This window comes from Geotrypetes seraphini, chromosome 4 (genome assembly GCF_902459505.1).
Source record: "Geotrypetes seraphini chromosome 4, aGeoSer1.1, whole genome shotgun sequence".
In the NCBI taxonomy this organism is placed as follows: Eukaryota; Metazoa; Chordata; class Amphibia; order Gymnophiona; family Dermophiidae; genus Geotrypetes; species Geotrypetes seraphini.
Window position 1 is genome coordinate 188058234 of NC_047087.1, and position 19857 is coordinate 188078090.

Genomic DNA, 19857 nt, shown 5'->3' on the forward strand with positions numbered 1-19857 from the left:
CATAGTGACTCAGTTGACAATATGCAAATGGAAGGCCAATCTCAGGGACCCCCCTCCCCGCCAGCTCAGCATAAGGTAAAAGAGACCCATCATCCCGCAGAACATGCCGCATCTGTTCCACCCCCCGCGCCCTCCAACGACCGAACACAGAAGGTCCAACCCCCGGAGGGAAAGCTAAATTCCCCGCCAACGGTAAAAACACACTAGTATGAGAGTCCTGATTCCACAACCGAAGGATTTGATGCCACACTGTCCACAAGGACCGAAACAAAATACTACGCTTACAGGGTCTCGGCAGTTTAGACAACGGGGCATGGAGGAGATACAAGAGATGAAGAGGATAGAAATGATCCCGTTCCAGAGAGATATCTGTATAAAAAGAGGTACCCAACACCCAATCACTAAGATGACGAAGCAAACATGCCTGGTTATAAACCCTGATGTCAGGCACCCCCAAACCACCCCCGCGGGCAGGCCCCACCAATAGGGACCATTTCAGTTTAGGTCTACGTCCACCCCAGCAAAACCGGATCAATAGGGAGGTAAGAGAACGAATATCCCGCTGCAACAAAGAAAGGGGAAGAGTCTGAAGAACGTAAAGCCACCTCGGGAATACAACCATACGAAATAAATGAATTCTCCCCAACAAAGACAGCGGCAACGCCTGCCATTTGGCTAGCAACACTTTAGTATCCGCCAGGAGTTTATCTATGTTAAGACGGTACAGTTGGGTCACATCCATCATCAGCCTAATCCCTAGATATCTAAAAGAGGTGTCAGCCCAACGCAGCGGGAAACCATCCCCCCATGTCCGCTGAAGTCGAACCGAGGAAGCCAGCGCCTCAGATTTCGCAAAATTCAAGGCGAAGCCAGAGAAATCTCCGTATTCCCGAAGACTTTCCAACAATACGGGCAAGGAATGCGGCGGGTCCGTTAAAAAGACCAAGAGATCATCTGCAAACGCCGCCATTTTAAAATGTGAATCACCCAGGACCAATCCCCGAATCTCCTCATTTGCCTGAAGCTCCCGAAGTAAAGGATCTAAAGATAGCACAAAAAGGAGCGGAGACAAGGGGCAGCCCTGGCGAGTCCCCCGGCCAATAGGAAAAAAACCCGAGCAAGTCCCATTAACTGTAATCCGCGCCTCTGGATCACTATACAGTGCCTGGATTGCACCGAAAAAGAAGGGGCCCAAACCGTACGTCCTCAGCACTGCAAAAAGGTAACCCCACCGCACCTTATCGAAGGCCTTCTCTGCATCAAAACTGATGAGCATGGCGGGGCTACCGTCCTGTCCCACCCGTTCCAGCGCCAACAAGATGCGCCGGATATTCTTAGCCACCGGCCTATCCCGCACAAACCCCACCTGAGATTCAGAGATCACCGACGGCAAGACACGCGCCAGGCGGTTAGCCAAAAGTTTAGCCAAAAGCTTCGCCTCATAATTCAACAATGAGATAGGACGATACGATTCAGGCAAAAGAGGGTCCTTACCAGGCTTCGGGAGAACTATAATAGACGCTAAATTTACGTAGCGAGGAAGAAAGCCCTTAGCAACACTCAAATTGTAAACCTCAGCCAGTACTGGCGCTACGTCCGACACCAACAACTTATAGAACTCACTCCGAAATCCATCCGGGCCCGGCGCCTTGCCCAACTGACTGACCCCTATCGCCCCCTCCACCTCCTCTGCGGTGATAGGAAGATCCAAAACGGCTGCATCCCGTTGAGATAAACAAGGTAGGTCGAGGCTATCTAGATAAACTTGCCCATCCAAAAGCTCGGGGCCTGGATCTGTATACACCTCAGCAAAGAACTCCCGAAATAATTCACATATCTCCTCCGACCGATGATACAGCACCCCAGAGGAACCCCGAAGAGTCGTTATGCTCTCAGGTCCACCCCTCGGACGCGCCAGGCAGGCCAACAATCGACTGCTCTTATTCGCAAACCGAAATAAAGAAAACTTAAAGTACTCCCTCGTCCGCAGAGCCCGAAGATGCAACAGTTCATTCAGTTCCTGCTGGACCTCCAAAAGCTGCGCCCGAAGCAGGAAGGAGGGCGCCCTGCCATACTGGCGTCTCAACCCAGTCGCCTTCCGCTCCAAAGCCAGTATTTGCCTTTGCTTCCGCTTCGACTCCCTGGCCACATAAGAGATGACATCCCCCCGCAAGACTGCTTTAGCCGTCTCCCAGTAGAGAATGGGATCATCCCGATGCTGCTGATTGTTAACTTGAAAATCACGCCAGCACTGTGTCAAAAACTCGTGAAAACAGGTATCCCTATACAGGTAGCAGGGAAACCGCCAGGACCCTCTGTTGCTCAAAGAGTCTCCCCAAGTCCACCGAAATTCCACCCAAGCGTGGTCAGATATTTCAATGGGGTCCATTTCAACCCCCAGTACACGTGGAAGCAGCACGCGAGAAATAAGAAGAAAATCAATTCGTGAAAGCGTCCCGTGCGCCCTGGACAAGTGGGAGTAATCCCTCTCCAACGGGTGTAACACCCGCCACACGTCAAGCAACCCCAAGGTGGATTCCAAAAGTTGACCACCCGTATAAAGCTTGGAGGTCTCTCTACCCGACGAAGCAGAGCGATCCAGCTTCGGGTCCGGTACCTCATTAAAGTCCCCACCCACCAGCATCGGAACATCTCCAAACTGTAAGAGATGATTGCGGAGCCCCCTAAAAAACCTGGCCGAAGGATTATTAGGAGCGTAAACATTGCAGAGCAAAAGAGGCCGATTATCAAGTAACACCAAGGCCGCAATGTAACGCCCCTTAGGGTCGCGGAACACCTTCTGGGTGAGTAAACGCAGGCCCTTACGGAACAAAATGATAACACCTCCCTTTCCCCCCACAGCGGGCGCCTCCAAATAGGAACCCACCCACCAGGTACAGAGCTTGGCATGTTCCACAGAGGATAAACGGGTCTCCTGTAAAAAGGCAATAGAGGTTTTAGAACGATTTAAACGCTGCAATATTTTAGAACGCTTAATAGGGGAGTGAATCCCCCCAACATTCCAAGAAGTTAGAGTGTATTCCAGAGTAAACCTCTCATTAGCCCAGTCACACAAAAAGAAAGAACCAGTATAATACCAGAGAAGCGTCCCAGCCACCGCTTCCCCGACTTCTCGCCCCCACTTGCCCCAAGAATCAAGCCATACCCCTGCCTCCAAATCAAATCCCAAACAGTGACCCCCAACCCACTCACCCCAAAATTCCCCCAGATCCCCATCCCCCAGCGAGCCCCACCCCCACCCCCCAACTCCCCCCCACCCCACCCCACAAACCCCCCTCCACCAGCAACCCTCCCCTGATCTACACCCAAGAGACCCCAAAAAGGGCATCACTTCCAGGAAACTAGATACACCCTCCCACGGGATTAGGACCAGTACCCCCCGACCCACAACCCCAAAGCTCCAAAAACAGTAAGAAACAGCCACCATCATCCAAAACCCCAAGAACACTCAACCCACCCCTCCCCTCCCCCAACACCCCAACCACTACAGCAACCCTCAAAGCCCACTCACCAAACCCAATACCCAATGCTCAAACCAGTTAGAGCAGGAACAGACCCAAGCTAACAGAGAACAACCAGGTCAACCCCCCTCCATCCACACACACACCAACCAAGCAGTCCCTCTAAAAAACAAAACACAGGGACCCCACGCCGGGGGAGAAGGAAGAAACCCCCAGTCCAAACTCAAACTACAGACCAGTCCCCAAAATTGGGTCTCCTCAGTCCACTGCAGCTCCCGAAGGCGGGTCATCAGGCATCTTCTCTGTCACAAAGCGCTGAGCGGCCTCCAAGGTGTCGAAATGATGAGTACGACCCAGATGTGTCAGTCTCAGGCGCGCCGGGTATTGCAGAGAAAAAGCAATGTGACGCTGGATGAGACGGGTGCAGAGAGGTGAAAACCTGCGCCGTGCCTGAGAGACCTCCGCCGAATAGTCCTGAAAGCAGAGAATCGGCTTGTTGTCATACAAGAGCTTCTTGCCCTGCCGCAACGCACGCAGGACCTCCATCTTGTGATGATAATTCAGGATACGGCAGATGACCACTCAAGGTCTGTCAGCATTCTCTCTCCGCTGCCCCAAGCGATGTGCCCTCTCCACCCTCAGGGGGCCCGAAGAAGATGGTAAAGACAAAGACTCCGGCAACCAGCGTTCCAATAGCGCCCCCAGCTCCACGTCTCGCACCGATTCAGGCAGGCCAACAAACCGAAGATTATTACGGCGAGACCTATTCTCCAGGTCGTCCACCTTGGCACGCAACTCCGCCAACACTGTGGTGTGGGCAGACTGCTCCTGGGCAAGCTGCTGGACGCGATCCTCAGCCGCACTCACCCGCTGCTGAGTCTCCTTGACCTCTGAAGTAAGGGAGGCAAAGCGCTGGTCCAACGTGTCCAGTTTATCTAGGATGCGCTGGAGTTTGTCCCCCAGAGAGCTCTCCAGGGCAGCCTGAACCTCTGCCGTGACCGCGGTGACCCAGGAGGAGTGAGGAGCCTCCGGCGATGGGGGCGCCCCGGGATCCGCCATCTTGGCCTCAGGCAGCCTGCTCCGCTCCCGATCCTTCCGGACCGCCTTCGCTGCCATGGCGACCCTCTCCTAGGCTCCCCGAATTCCTCGCCAACAAAAAGCTTCCCGGTACAGGGAGGAGACTGAGCCCAAGTTCAATCCTGGGAAGTAAAAGCCACGCCGCGTGCCGGTGGGTATCGTCGCAGCCACCCTCCTCCTGCGGTGCCTCGTGTCTGCCGGGGGACCCGGGATCAAAACTGCAGGGCTGCTGGGCAAATCAGGACCGAGGCACTCCGCGCCTCAATCAAACACCCCAGCACCAGGAAACGCCGCTCCCGAGCTCTGGCCTGCAGAAGAGGAGCCGCACCGCGAGTCGGTGGGCAAAGTCGCGGCTGTTCCTGACTGCGGCGCCACGTGGTCTCCGGGCAATCCGAAAGTCGCGGCTGTTCCCGACTGCGGCGCCACGTGGTCTCCGGGTGATCCGCGACCGCACCTGCGGGGCTGCGAAAAAAAAAAAAAAAAAAATGAAGGTCGAGTCTCCCCGCGTCTCCAACACACTCCTCAGCGCCGCGGGAGACCCGAACCTGAGGGGGAAAGGCAGATTATTTGCCGCGCCGTGAAAAGGTATACCGGAGCTGTAGCAACACGCTGTCTACAGCTCCATGTTTCCGCCGGAAGTCGCACTTTTTAAAGCCCATTAACGGTTTCGACATGGACGGAAAAATGGCTTCAGCGAAATTTAACTCAATTTTGGCCTGAGGGAAAACCCTGAAGGCCAAAGCAGACAAGAAAAGAAAAAAATTAATTTTCTACAGATTTTTTTTTTTTAAGAAAATAAGAAAGAAAAAAAGATACACTAGAAAAACTAGTCAGAAAAAAAACACGAAGTGGAAAGACAACATGGAAAATGAAGAACTGAGGAACCGTGAACCTACATCAGGCGGGAAGGCACTTGTGAAGTTTCTAAAAACTTAAAGAGGCAATACACGTTTAATACTGTTCATACCGGGGCTTCGTGGATGACGTCACCCACATGTGAGAATATGTTGCCTGCTTGCTCATCCTGGGATAACATTAAATGACCTCTAATATCTGAGAAAACCAGCAAAGAATAAGACGAATCCTAGTCATGAGAAACTGTCCCAGCCCCCAATTCCCTGAACTCAATTGCTCCCTGCTACATTCCCACTTATAGAGCTGATCCACACACACTGTATTAAGGGCTACTGGTACTATTCCCCACAAACATATAATACAATAGTTATAATGCCTCACAACAGTGCAAATCTCCCCCCTCTGCACCACTATCCCCAAGTAAAACTGAGAAACCCATATCCCACACTCATCCCTCCCCTTCATTGCCCATCTTTCCCCCTAGCCTATAATATTCCCATATATAGGATCAGTCACCACAAGACACCTACCCCGCCTAAATTCCCAGTCCCCAAACATGATATGCAGCTAAAAAAAAAATCCCCAAATTCCAGAAACTACTACAAGCCATGCAACAGAAATGTTAAGAAAACTAAGTCCAGACCAGATTCCAGTGCTCAGCACCACACTAGTCTCAAAATGGTTCCCTCTGGAGTAATCCATTAAAACCAAATGCAGAAACAAAAATCAAATGACACCTGCAGGACCACCAAAAGGTGACCCATAATGAGACTATGTGCCAACATAATGAGACTATGTCCCCCCCCCCTCAACTCATGCAAATATTGGGAAGAACGCTATTCATGGTTCCACATAAGTAAGACCAAGCCAAGCGTCTCATTGATAAATCAAGTCCAGTCAGCATATGTAGGAAGCATGTACACAGGAAATCCTGTTACTGTAAAATGATGGCAAGAAAAGAGCAATTGCAGAGAGTGGAACTTCAGTCTCTGAAGTATTCATTTGTTCATCTGCTGCATCCAAACTGCTCAAAAAGGCTTACACAGCAGTCACAGTCATACAGTTGCATTATTACTTTGATGTGTCACTCACAATCACACAGGATTTAGTAGCACAAAGCAAATTTTATGAACAAATAGTATTAAGCAAATAGGTGCAAAACCATACCTCTGCGCTGCCACCTTGACTGAATAACCTTGGAAACATACAGTATCTATTTGGGTTTTTTTGCAAGGTACTTGGCCACTATAAAAATGGGATATTGGACTAGATTAGGGTCTCAAAGTCCCTCCTTGAGGGCTGCAATCCATCGGGTTTTCAGGATTTCCCCAATGAATATGCATGAGATCTATGTGCATGCACTGCTTTCAATGTATATTCATTGGGGAAATCCTGAAAACCCGACTGGATTGCGGCCCTCAAGGAGGGACTGAGATCCCTGGACTAGATGAACCATTGGTACTTGTGATCTAGATTAGCCACTGTGAAAACAGGATTTTGGACTAGATGGATCATTGGTCTGACACAGTAAGGCTATTCTTATATAAAAGTTTTACCTCCTCTCAGCATCTGCAAAATAGCTGCTTTGTGAACAAAATTCAGTAACTTAATGATCACATGAGGTCTCGTGGTGGCTGCCTGTCTCGCTCCCACTTTATGGGTCCTCTCAAGTCTTAGTGGCCCCATGCAGTCTGGCAGTTGAAAAGAGTTGGCCAACCATGTTTCCAGAAAGCCAACGTAACTATCAGCCACTGACTGATAAATCTTAAATTGCTTCTCCGGGATGGATTTTCAAGGTCCTCCAGCGAGAATATAGTCTTTTTCTGACTAGCTTGGGTGGCCTCCATAACACTTAATCAGTCTCTAACATCGCTAGTACACTGCTGGTTAAGTTGCTTATTCTCAACCCATATCCTCTAACTTCCCCTGCAAGCACTCCAACTTACTGCCAATAGGTATCAAGTATTTGTCCAGGATAGTTTCCAGAGCCGCAGAAACTTCAGCAGTTATCTCTGTGACCCATGCTGAAGCAATGGAAGTCCCCACTGGACTATAAAGGTGCTGCCAATTCTCATCCACTGCTCTGCTTCGATCGGTCTTAACATTTTTATCATCATCCCGATGCAAAAAAAAAATAAAAATAAAAAGAGCACACACTGTACCAACTCTTTCTACATCAAAGCTTCAACTTCCGTGCTCAATCCAGAGGAAACAGATGTACCAAAATTCTAGTGTTTAAGCAGGTGGCAGGAGAGGTACTATTCAGCGACTTCTACCATGCATGGCATGACCTTCCAGTTGCAGGTAATTTAACAAATTAAACAGGCCAATACTATCCAGATAGGTTCCAGTACCCACCACTTTGAAAGTCAACTTTGAATGGCAAAGCCACAAAAAGGCACTAAACAAGCCCCTGTTCCCTTTCTAAAAATTTATGGATAAGAAGTTATGCATTGGCTGCTGGGTGGTCTGAATACAGGGCTGACAGGATAGAGTCATAATTAAAAGGTATACACTTTGTATTTCTTATATTCTTACACCCAAATAATAAATTTATTAGGGAGACCTAAAAGAAAAAAAAAAAAAAAAAAAAGAGCCAAAAAAGACAAAACCCAACTCTAGGCATTTTGATAGTTTAAAGATGCTAATTAGTGCTATAGTTTTAAAGTCTGTTGCAGAATCCAAGGCAGACCTGTGAAGAACTGTTAACTCTGGTCATTCTGGGACCTGGAGAGTATTTACTTATTGAAACAAAACTACGATAAAGAGATTACAACTTAGCTGCAAGTGAGACAATTGTAATTAAAAAGTAGCTGCTGTTAGTGACTTTGCTTTCTGAGTAAACAGCAAAGATAGCTACCATGTTTCCCCGATGATAAGGTAGGGCCATCAAATAAGACAGCCCCCCCTTTTTAGAAAAAAATGTAAAATAAGGCACCCCCCCCCCGCAAATAAGCCACCCACCGATACCTGCGCTTACCCGAATCGGGTGGTACGGTGGGTGACTCCGTGTGGTCCCTCCGTCTACCGTATTTGCCTCCATGGCTGCGTGCCGCGCCTCGTCATGAAGTGAAGAGGAGGAAGTGACAGGACTGCAGCGCGCGCACGTGACTCCGCACAAGGAAACACAGGCAGCTTCCCTCATCCCTCCCTAACGGAGACTGCAGGAGTTTGTTCACGGCCAGAACATCCAAAATTGAGACATGCAGACAGGTTTCTTTTGCTGTGAGCAATACCACTTACTGTATATAAAGCCTGTTTAAAATGCATACGGTATATAAACAATGGTTTCACATTGTCAAGTCCCCTCTGATGCTGCACTACAGAATAATCTCTTTTACTGTGTTTCCCTGATGGAGAACACTGGGGACATTAAATGGTACAATATATGGTATGATGGATAAAGCTGGCCATACACGGTACGATTTTTCGGCCGACCGATTCTTCAGCCGACCGTTTTCTTCCTCTAACGAACGCATTGCGAACGTACCTATCGCGAACGTAATAAAATTCTGGTTTTTTTTTAACAATAACTGTGTACTGTAGTCTTCTTCATGGGTAAATAAGGCATCCCCCCCGAAAATAAGCCCTAGAGCATATTTTGGCCTTCCAAAAAAAATAAGACAGTGTCTTACCATCGGGGAAACAGGGTAGTTAAGCTTGTGCAGTAATACTTTTGTCATTTTTATTCAGAAAGCAAAACAATAAAAGATACCTTGTTACATAATTCCCAATACAGAGACTCACTACCCATGGTTCAGCATTCTGTTATACTTTCATCCATCTGCAATAGAACAGTAAAAATCACAAAATGCAGACAGCTTTATATTTTCTAGATTTACAAATATTACTAGCCTTTCAAACAAATGAGCATGAATCTGCCTCCTCCAACCTCAATAAACCAGATTCATTTAAAGGCCCTTGTTTCTTCTGCAGCAGCTCATAGATCTAGTGGTACTTCTAAATTATTATACATCCTCAATTGTTTTTAAATTAAAGATCCAAGCATTTCTATTGTCTTAAAATTTTTTTACCTTTTTGGGGGATGTTATAAAACTGTGTTAAGGAGCAAATAATGGGTTGGTTCCCTAAAGCATGTTAAAGGACTCTGTGCCCTAGCATAGTGTTAAATAAGTCATCCAGCATTATATATATATATATATATATATATATATATATATATATATATATATATATATATATATATACACACACACAAATGTATGTATATCAGCACATTAATATATAAATTTGGTACCATGATTTACAGTGTGCACTGGGTACATAACTGCAAGTTGCACTATTACCAATGAAATATGTGGGTGTTTTCTACCATTCAAGAATATAAAATCACCAGCTCCAGCTTGCATCTCAAAGGTGCTGGCACTGAATGAACTAATGGCCACTAAACCAAAGCTCCCCCCAGCATACATCCATCAAAAAATATCACCCCCTGCCAAAGTCAACAGCTTCCCTACCACAACCAACTTCCACCCAAAAGTTGGCCGTCCTCCACCAGAAGCACCCTCTCTCCCATGCTCACCAGACTATGGCATAATGTTGCCTGCAAGGTTCACAAACATTATGCATTTACCATGTGGGCTTTTCAACTTACTGACATACTGCAGGTTGGTAACTCCTGTGGTAAATCAAGGTGTGAAAACTTGCTTTATACTGTACCTTAACTTCTCCCTTTGTATCTGAATTTCTATTCTTTGTCCATTATTTTACTTTATCTATTTCAGCATTTTTTTTCCATTTTGTTCCATTTCTGCCACTTCCCCCTACTTCCTCACATTTTTATTTTCTTCCAACTTAATTTACACCTGCTTCTATTCACCCGACTTTCCTCTCCTCCAATCTTTCTTTCAACTCTCATTAATGTTATCCTCCCTTTCTGCTGCCTCAGTTATTAGTCTACTCTACCCTATACCTGCCTCGATATGTCTCTCTCTCCCTAAAGCCCCGATTGTTACATCTCTCCCCCTCCAGGCCACTGCTGTCCTCCCTTTTTGTCTAAGTCTTTCTTCCTCAAACGTTTGCCCTAGTCCAAAGGGGAGGGGGGGGGGGAGAAACAATCAGTGGTCCACCATTCAATTTTATACAGAGTGTCAGCAATTCCAAATATTAAAATTTCAGAATAGCCACTCTAGCAGTTTGTTTCCATTGTTTTTAGTTAAAGTTTTACTTATTTCTGATCACAGGTCTATGGAGCCCAGTTCGTTTCTGTTCTAACATTATATAATGTTGTGGCCTGCTCAGAGTGGTATTAACATTCATGCAGTCCTCTGTGTATAAAGGTTGACCCCCCCCCCTTCAGTCTCTTTCTCCTGGCTATGGCTGCCAGCTCAGACCCCACATGACTGTTTAGTTTGATTTCAGACAATACTGATCATTACTATTGATACTGCAAAACTCAAATGAAATAGAGTCTCATATTGTAGTCTGAAATGATTTTATAATTTTGCTTGGAGTTAAAATATGTAGCAGGATGTATTTGGCTTTGTTGGAGGTTAATATTAGATCATCTATTATGTGTTGAGTTAGGGTGAAAACTTGTATGTATACTGTAATTATGGTAAATCATAACTAACTGTAAATTATGTATGTTTAACATGTAAACCGTTCTGAGCTCTTTGTGGATAACAGGATAAAAATGAAATAAATCGATTAATTAAAAAACAGTAGAAAAAATGTTCACTTTCAAAATAAAAAATAAGCTATATTATAATACAAAACAAGTTAACGTGGAATGGAGATTTATTGCTACTAAAAGGAGTGAAACTCATTACAAATGTTGTTGAGTCATCTGCATATGTGTAAATCTACCCTGGGGATGGGGAGGCAGAGACTGTGCAAACATTGTTGGTCTAGTAATGCATGCCAGAGCTGGTCCTACTGGCCTACAATGGCCTGTGTCTGCAACAAAGGAGGCAGCCTGTCTGGAGACCATAAGGGCTGTAGGCGAGTTGTTATCCATTAACACCTGGGACTGTCTGGATTAAATTAAACAGTCTTGTCACCTTGAAGCCTTTCCACACATTCAAAAGGATCATAAATCACTTGGTTCAAGCACTTCACCTTTCAAGCAGCAGATGGAGGCAATTTCCTTTAGTAATAATCTCCTCAGTGCTCCTTCATTTTAGCAACTGCCATTGCTTCACATTCTATAAAATTAAGTTTGGTCAATGAATCCTTTAACTATCACCCCTTACACACGTAAGTAAAAATCACTAGGCTTAGCTTCTTTTGAAATCAGATGAATTATGGCCTGTTCTCCAAACACTTATGACAGTCCGCTAAAAATTATTATATTATTACTTTAATTCTCAAAAATAACCATATTTTAGTGGTTCAAGTCCAAGTTCTATGGATTTTATTGCATATATATTGGATTCAAAGTGTTTTACAGGCAATCCCCGAGTTACAAATGCCTGACTTAAGTATGGTCATACTTAAGAATGCAGTTGTGACTTCATTTATTTTCACTGAGCAGTATTTCCAGTGGCAAAGACTCCAACATTCCTTGTAATCTGCAGCAGATGAATCCAGACATATAATACAATACAGTGGTACCTTGGTTTACGAGTGCACCGGTTTGCGAGTGTTTTGCAAGATGAGCAAAACATTTGCAAAATCGGCGCCTCGGAAACCGAGCGCGCTTCGATTTGCGAGTGTCCCCCCCGTGAACTGGCACCCTCCCCCCCGCCTTCGGGCCCCCCGCCACCACCATCTGGCACCCCCCCTGCGACCTGAGGACCCCCCCAACCCACCCGAACCCTCTTCTTACTTTGCTGTAGCCTCCGCAGCGGCACCGGCACCAGCATGTCCTGTGCGTGGTGCCGGTGCCTGAAGATCTGCTTCCTGTGCTGGGCCTTGAGCATGTGCGCATGCTCAAGGCCTGAGAGTTCACGTCAAACGTGAACTCTCAAGGCCCAGCACAGGAAGCAGACCTGATCAAGGAGAAGAAAAAAGCATTCATCTCTTACAAACAATCAGGGAAGCAGGACTTTAGAGCAGACTACCTGGCCAAATCAAAAGCCGTCAAAACAGCAGTCAGGGAGGCTAAATTCCTCATGGAGGAGTCTCTAGCAAAGAACATCCAGAAGGGAGATAAATCCTTCTTCAGGTATATCAGTGATAGAAGAAAAAACTCAGGCGGGATTGTACGTCTTAGGAAACCAGACGGAGACTATGTGGAAAAGGATTCGGAAAAAGCCCAACTATTAAATGAATACTTCTGCTCAGTCTTCACCCGAGAAGCGCCAGGGCTCGGCCCTCAGCTACAGACAAGGGTTGGCTCAGTTGACCCGTTTAGTAACTTTGAGTTTACGCCCAGCAGTGTCTACGGTGAGCTGTCAAAGCTCAAGGTTAACAAAGCAATGGGGCCGGACAACCTGCACCCCAGGGTGCTTAGGGAGCTGAGTGATGTCTTGGCGGAGCCAATGTCCGCGCTCTTCAACCTCTCCCTTAGTACAGGCAGCGTCCCGTTGGACTGGAGGACGGCTAACGTCATTCCACTCCACAAGAAAGACTCAAAGATGGAGACAGCAAACTACAGACCAGTGAGTCTAACATCGATAGTGAGCAAACTAATGGAAACTCTAATCAAACACCAATTAGATAAGATCCTGGATGAGGAGAATCTACGGGATCCACGACAACATGGATTTACTAAGGGGAGATCCTGCCAATCCAACCTGATCAGCTTCTTTGACTGGGTAACGGGAAAGCTGGATATAGGGGAGTCCCTGGACATCGTGTACCTGGACTTTAGCAAAGCATTCGATAGCGTACCACACCGCAGGTTACTGAGCAAGATGAGTTCTATAGGATTAGGTAACACATTGACGAAATGGGTTGGGAGCTGGCTTGGAGGTAGGCTCCAAAGGGTGGTGGTGAACGGCACCCCCTCCGAAATGACGGAGGTGATTAGTGGAGTACCACAGGGCTCAGTCTTGGGCCCAATCCTATTCAACATCTTTATAAGAGACTTGGCAGAAGGGCTTCGAGGTAAAATAACATTATTCGCCGATGACGCCAAACTGAGTAATGTAGTGGGCAAATGCACAACAGACGAAGATTCAGTGCCCGACAACATGATGCACGACCTACTCCTACTGGAGCGATGGTCTAGGACATGGCAACTCAACTTCAATGCCAAAAAATGCAAAGTTATGCACCTGGGCAGCCAGGATCCATGCAAGTCTTATACCCTTAATGGCGAGATCCTAGCAAAAACGGTAGCAGAACGAGACTTGGGGGTAATCGTCAGTGAGGACATGAAGTCTGCCAATCAAGTGGAGCAGGCTTCGTCCAAGGCAAGACAAATCATGGGCTGCATACGAAGGGGTTTCGTCAGTCGTAAGGCGGATGTCATTATGCCGTTGTATAGATCCATGGTGAGGCCCCACCTGGAATACTGTGTGCAATTCTGGAGGCCGCATTATCGCAAGGATGTGCTGAGACTGGAGTCGGTGCAAAGAATGGCCACCCGGATGGTCTCGGGACTCAAGGATCTACCATACGAAAAACGGCTTGACAAATTACAGCTATACTCGCTCGAGGAGCGCAGAGAGAGGGGGGACATGATCGAGACGTTCAAGTATCTTACGGGCCGCATCGAGGCGGAGGAAGATATCTTCTTTTTCAAGGGTCCCACGACAACAAGAGGGCATCCGTTGAAAATCAGGGGCGGGAAACTACAAGGTGACACCAGGAAATTCTTTTTCACTGAAAGAGTGGTTGATCGCTGGAATAGTCTTCCACTACAGGTGATTGAGGCCAGCAGCGTGCCTGATTTTAAGGCCAAATGGGATCGGCACATGGGATCTATTCACAGGGCAAAGGTAGGGGAGGGACATTAAGGTGGGCAGACTAGATGGGCCGTGGGCCCTTATCTGCCGTCAATTTTATGTTTCTATGTTTCTATTATTTAACACTAGCCTCATTATCTCAAAGGAGTCTATTTACTAATTGCAGAATTCATGTTAATGCAGGTTAGTAGATGAGTCATTAAGAAGTCATTTGCTGAAGATCACAAGGACAATCAGCAGAATATAAACCCTGGCTTCCCCCATTCTCAACCTTACTCATATACTAATACAGTGTTCTTCATTCTAAGGCTTGCAGGCCAGTCTCAACTCCCTCCAACTCTAAGGGGCTCATTTCCGAAACAGAAAAATATCCAAGAAATGGCACAAAGTGGCAGATAGACTTGCGTTAAAATGCTTGTGTTAGAAGTATATACCAGCAGGTCTGAGCCACCGATTGCATGCATGCTAATGTTGTTTGTTTGCTAGGAGGACATTCAATAAAAGTTATTCAACGTTATAGCAATGGTTGCCTTGCTGTGATTTGATCGAGACATGAAAGTACTTAATGAATTGTCAGATGGGACCCCTTTGTGCCCTGCTGGGCTAATGGAACGAAAACACACTTTTGGAGGAAAACAATTGTTCTTTTAGATTTTCAAAGGGAACACATATTGGAACTATGTTTTGGGGCATAGGCTTCTCTAAATTTCTGACTGCATCGTTATCATAACAAAGAAGGGAAGGTATAATTCAGTTAGCTTAACCCCCCCACCAAAAAAAAGCAGCTTGACAGCAAGTGACTGCTTTAAGTACATATGATTTCTAGTCACTTATCACATTAAAAAATATGCCCAGTGTGATTCAGTACGCCTGCCTGCCTCAGAGGTATATAATGCACATGTTCTTTAAACTTAATGTGGATAATGACCTACAGCAGAAGAGAGGGACCAACATAAAGAACCACAAGAGAGAAAACCAAAAAATCCTATAGTATATATGTAATGAAACAAAATAGAATAAAAATCTGAAATAATAAAACGCTAGCCGCGCATGCGCACTCAACTGCGTGATTCCGTTTTCCCTGATCCGAGATGTATGTCCGTGGCCTTGCAGGCAGGAGTGCGCATGCGCGAGCGCTGGGCAGGTCACCTCCACAAGCCGGGACCGCAGCCAGCCACCGCGACACGGTGGAAGAACAGCAGCAGCCCCCGAGCTCCTCACCAGCCTGTCCCATCCCCTCGACAAGGGCTGAAAAGCTGGCCTCGCGCGCTCTGCAGCCAACTGCCGCTCGCTTCAGCGTGCCAGGGTGATGCGCAGGCGCGGGGGCTCCCGCAGTGTCCGGAAGCGGCGATGGCGGCGCTGCTGCGCACGAGCGACATGCTGGAGCAGGACCCCGCCTGTCGGCAGCATGTGCTTCGCTCGGACGCTCCATCTCCAAAACACCGGTACGCTATTTCAAGCCCGCTGTCGGCGCCTGCAGGCCGCGGTGTTGGTTTCAGGCCCGCGGTGCCAAGCGGCGGCTGACAGGAGGAGACGGTTTCGCCGCGCACACCGGTGCGGAGCAATGGCTGCCAGGAGGAGGCCTTCACAGAGCGGGTACAGGGGGAGCTGTTCCTGCTCCCCCTGTCTAGCAGTAGACCTTCCTTCAAGGCAGCACAGCTAAAGCACTCAGGTAGTACATAGGACAGGGGGGGTAAAAAAGGAAGGGAGGCCTACTGCTGGATAGGGGGAGCAGGAACAGGTGCTGATGGACAGGAGGCGAAAAAGGAAGGGAGGCCTACTACTGGATAGGGGGAGCAGGAACAGGTGCTGATGGACAGGGGGGGGGAAAGGAAGGGAGGCCTACTGCTGGACAGGGGGAGCAGGAAAAGGTGCTGATGGACAGGGGGGGAAAAAGGAAGGGAGGCCTACTGCTGGACAGGGGGAGCAGGAACAGGTGCTGATGGACAGGGGGGGAGAAAGGAAGGGAGGCCTACTGCTGGACAGGGGGAGCAGGAACAGGTGCTGATGGACAGGGGGGGAAAAATGAAGGGAGGCCTACTGCTGGACACGGGGTGCAGGACCAGGTGCTGATGGACAGGGGGGGGGAAAAAAGGAAGAAAAGCCTACTGCTGGATAGGGGGAGCACAGAAAGCGGTTAAGGAGACAGAGAGAGAAAGAAATAAAGACAGACACACACACACACACATATTCTAGCACCCGTTAATGTAACGGGCTATAAAGATGCTAGGGGATGAAGAGAAAGGGACAGGGAGATATAAACTGACCAGTGGAGAGAGGGAGGGGTATTCTGAAAGTGGTGAGCCATTTGTATGAGGTCAAAAGGGAGATGACAAGATGAATGAGAGTATGGAGAGAAACAGAAAGAAACACAGACATATATTCTACCGCCAGCGGGAGGAAGGGAGACAGAAATAAAAGAAGACAGACACAGGGACAGCGAGAGACACAGAAAGACAAAGGGGGCCAGGGACAGAGACAGACAGAAAGAAAGACAGCAGGACAGAGAGAGAGACACGGAAATAAAGACAGACAGACAGACATATATTCTAGCACCCGTTAATGTAACGGGCTAAAATACTAGTAAAATATAAAATGAGACTTTAAGGGCCTTCTAAATAAGCTGCTTCAAACAGACTGCCAGTTAAACTAAACCTAATAGCTATAAATCATAGTAAAATAAAACTGACAAAATCAGCAAAGTTACTCATCTGAAGCAGGTTTGTTCTTCAAGGACAGTATTTTTGGAAAGAGTAAACAAGCAATTCACATTTACCCATTCTACTCCACCCAGTATTTTATAAACCTCTATCATATCTCCCGAGCCATCTCTTCTCCAGGCAGAAGAGCCCAAGCTGCTTTAGTCTTTCTTCATAGGGAAGTTGTCCCATCCCTTTTATCATTTTCATCGCCCTTCCTAGGTCCTCTTGCAATTTTTCATAATCCTCTTGAGATTTAACAACTTTGGGCTCATTTTACAAAGTCACGCTAGCTGTTTAATCGCCGGCCGCGCTAGCTGCTACCACCTCCTCTTGAGCAGGCGGTAATTTTTCAGCATATGCAGAGGTTAGCGCGTGATTAAAAGTCGCGCGCTTTAAACCCGCTAGCGCAGCTTTGTAAAACCCGCTAGCGCAGCTTTGTGACCTCAGCAAATTTCCCTATTTTGATGATATCTTGTTCCGAACCATACTCTTTTGAACATCTGTCACAGCCTTCCCCCAGTTTCTAGTTTAAAAGCTATTCTCTCCTTTTTAAATGATGCCAGCTGCTCTAAAAAGTGGCCTTAGTACGCTCTTATGTGGGTCTTTGCCACACACTAAAGCCATTTTTAGTGCGGCTGGAAAACGACTGATTATGTTGGTTGGCAGCAAGAGAGATTGAACATCTCTCCCGCTGTTGTGTGTATGTGTGTGTGGGGGGGTGTTTGCTTTTATTTTGTGCATGTGCCCATCGCTTTCACCAGTGATGGGCACATGCAAATTTAGCGAGGCTTTGCTACTGTCCACCAACCTCATTTGCATGAGTGTTTTTTGGAGAATGACTCGCTTTTTTAATTCACTACCAGAACAGCTGCACTAGCAGCCTGTCATTTTTTAATGCAGTTTTTTTTTTTTTTTTTAAAGAATCTAGGCCTTGGTGAGCTAGAATGCAGACACACTCACTGATTAGTACATCAACATCCACTCTGACTCCTCAGGAAAAAAAAATAAATATATATATTTTTAGTTTGAAGCTTGTGTGCAAGATGCTTCTGCACATCCTGAGGTATCAAAACACTTGTGCTTATCTTTCATTTTTGTTATATAATGTATAAGTTTTGGTTGATTGTTAAAAAGGGGGGGGGGGGGGTGAAGCTGGATTGACGATTCCAAGATTATTATTACATATGTAAAGAAAACATGGCCTGGCTAAATATTTTTTACTTACTCCCATTATAATTCTTAAGATTAAAAAAAAAAAAAAAAGCCAGCTATCCTATACAAATAATCATTCCACTTAGTTTTAATTTTTTCATTTTAGTCACACATTTCCATTGTATTGTTTTTGTTTCCCCTATACACATGTAAAAGCTTAACTGCTTCTCATGCATAGAAGCCAGCTTTTAAAATGACTAGATAGATGTTAAACCCCATAAATTACCCCTCCTTAGATACTATGAAGGCGTTTTGTTCGCTACTGGAGGTACTCAAGCACACTTATAGAGCCTCTGAGGCTGTGGGTACCGGTGAGTGCTAAGCACTCCTGACATTGAACAAGGTCTTTCACTGTGTCCACGGAGAGAGTTTGTACTGTGTTTGGTATCCCGGATCATTTTAAAATGTTGGTGCCATTAACCACAGCAATTGTCTCATTTCAAATTAGCAGCTCGGCACTGGGGAAAAAAAAGGCTTAACAAGAACTCGCTTTTTTAATATATAGAACCTCCCCCCCCCCCCGAAAAACCGTTACCCAACTCGCTATCACCACGAAAGCACTCCGTTCTCCACTCCCCTGCAACCCACTTACCTTCTTCCACTGCTCACGCTGTTCATGCGAGAGAAGAACTCCAGTTTGTTTGGGGCGCTGCGTAGGTCTCGCGATATCTCCCAGCGCTGCAAGAGAAGGGTTTGGAGTATGGTGTGCCGCGCGGATCAAACTATCTTAAGAGAGCGCAGCACGAAGACCTGTCAGAGGTAACCGACAGGCTGTAAGTGGCGAGCGGGCCAAGGAGCGGAAAGAAGAGGAAGGGGCCGTATCAGTGTTGCCAGTGGGGCTGTCTTCCCGCCAAATTTAAAGTCCCACGGTGGAAAATAAAGGGCTGTGGCGGGTTTTGGGGTTAGTTTCTTCTGGAATTGGGTGGGTAACGGGTTTGCTGGCAAACTTCCTGATTTTTTTTTTTTTTTCATTGAGGCTAATCACAAAAGAACTTAGGGACTCTGAGGTCATTTGTGATTGGTCTATTGTGCCTCAGCTGAACCAATGAAAATTCACGACGAGACCGGAACAGCGTGCACTGGACCAGTAAGCACGGTGGAAAGCAGGTCTGAACTGGAAGATAGAGAGGACGTAAAGAATAACCAGGTGTTTGTTATGAAGTCCCCCCGTTCTCGCCCCAGTTTTGTTAGAATGAGCAGAAAAGTGCATTTGGTGCACTTTTAGACGTTTGATGTGTCTTTGGAGATTGTGTTTGTATGTCTATATTTGCTTATGTAGATTTATGTGCGGTTTGGGTTGTTTTCTTGTGGTTTGTATAGAGGGGAAGGAAAACCTTGTATAAAGGTGGAAGCGGGAAGGAACACTATAATATAAAGAGATATAGAAGGACACTGATAGGAGATATTGGATCGCTGAAGGAGGGGTGAACAAAAAAGACGGTGGAGTGGAATGGAGGATAGGACGAACAGGAGAGATGCAGTGGAGTGGGAGGATAGAGCAACCGGAGAGAGATACTGGTAGGGGACAGAAGATAGGAACACTAGAAATGCAGGATACTGGCAGGGGCACAGAAGAGAGATACTTGCCACAGTGGACAAGGACACAGGAAAAATATTGAACGTGGGTGGGAGTGGGATGGATAGGGACAGGGAAATCAAAAGAGTTGCTTGACATAGAGAGATCGTAAGGCATTGGATGAAGGAGAGAGAGAA

At 46.8% G+C, this 19857-nt stretch overlaps 2 protein-coding genes across 8 annotated transcripts in view; one reads left to right on the forward strand and one right to left on the reverse strand.

Annotated features, from left to right (window-relative positions):
* Positions 1 to 18922, reverse strand: part of ANAPC16 (anaphase promoting complex subunit 16) — a 53842-nt gene extending 34920 nt beyond the window's left edge. The window contains exons 1-2 of one of the 2 annotated variants that reach the window (XM_033942362.1): positions 18737 to 18867; positions 9130 to 9198 (exon numbers count right to left, since the gene is read on the reverse strand). The gene's annotated coding sequence lies outside the window, so the exon portion shown is untranslated. Of the gene's footprint in view, positions 1 to 9129; positions 9199 to 18736 lie in introns of both variants that reach the window. The other variant, XM_033942361.1, reaches the window with a different exon arrangement.
* Positions 18908 to 19857, forward strand: part of ASCC1 (activating signal cointegrator 1 complex subunit 1) — a 155807-nt gene continuing 154857 nt past the window's right edge. Inside the window, exon 1 of one of the 6 annotated variants that reach the window (XM_033942359.1) lies at positions 18908 to 19045. Coding sequence is in view for 2 of the 6 variants with exons in the window: in XM_033942355.1 (XP_033798246.1) it covers positions 19620 to 19662 (43 nt within the window). In the remaining 4 variants the exon portion in view is untranslated. Of the gene's footprint in view, positions 19046 to 19142; positions 19400 to 19552; positions 19663 to 19857 lie in introns of those variants that run through there. The other 5 variants (XM_033942360.1, XM_033942356.1, XM_033942358.1 and 2 more) reach the window with 5 other exon arrangements.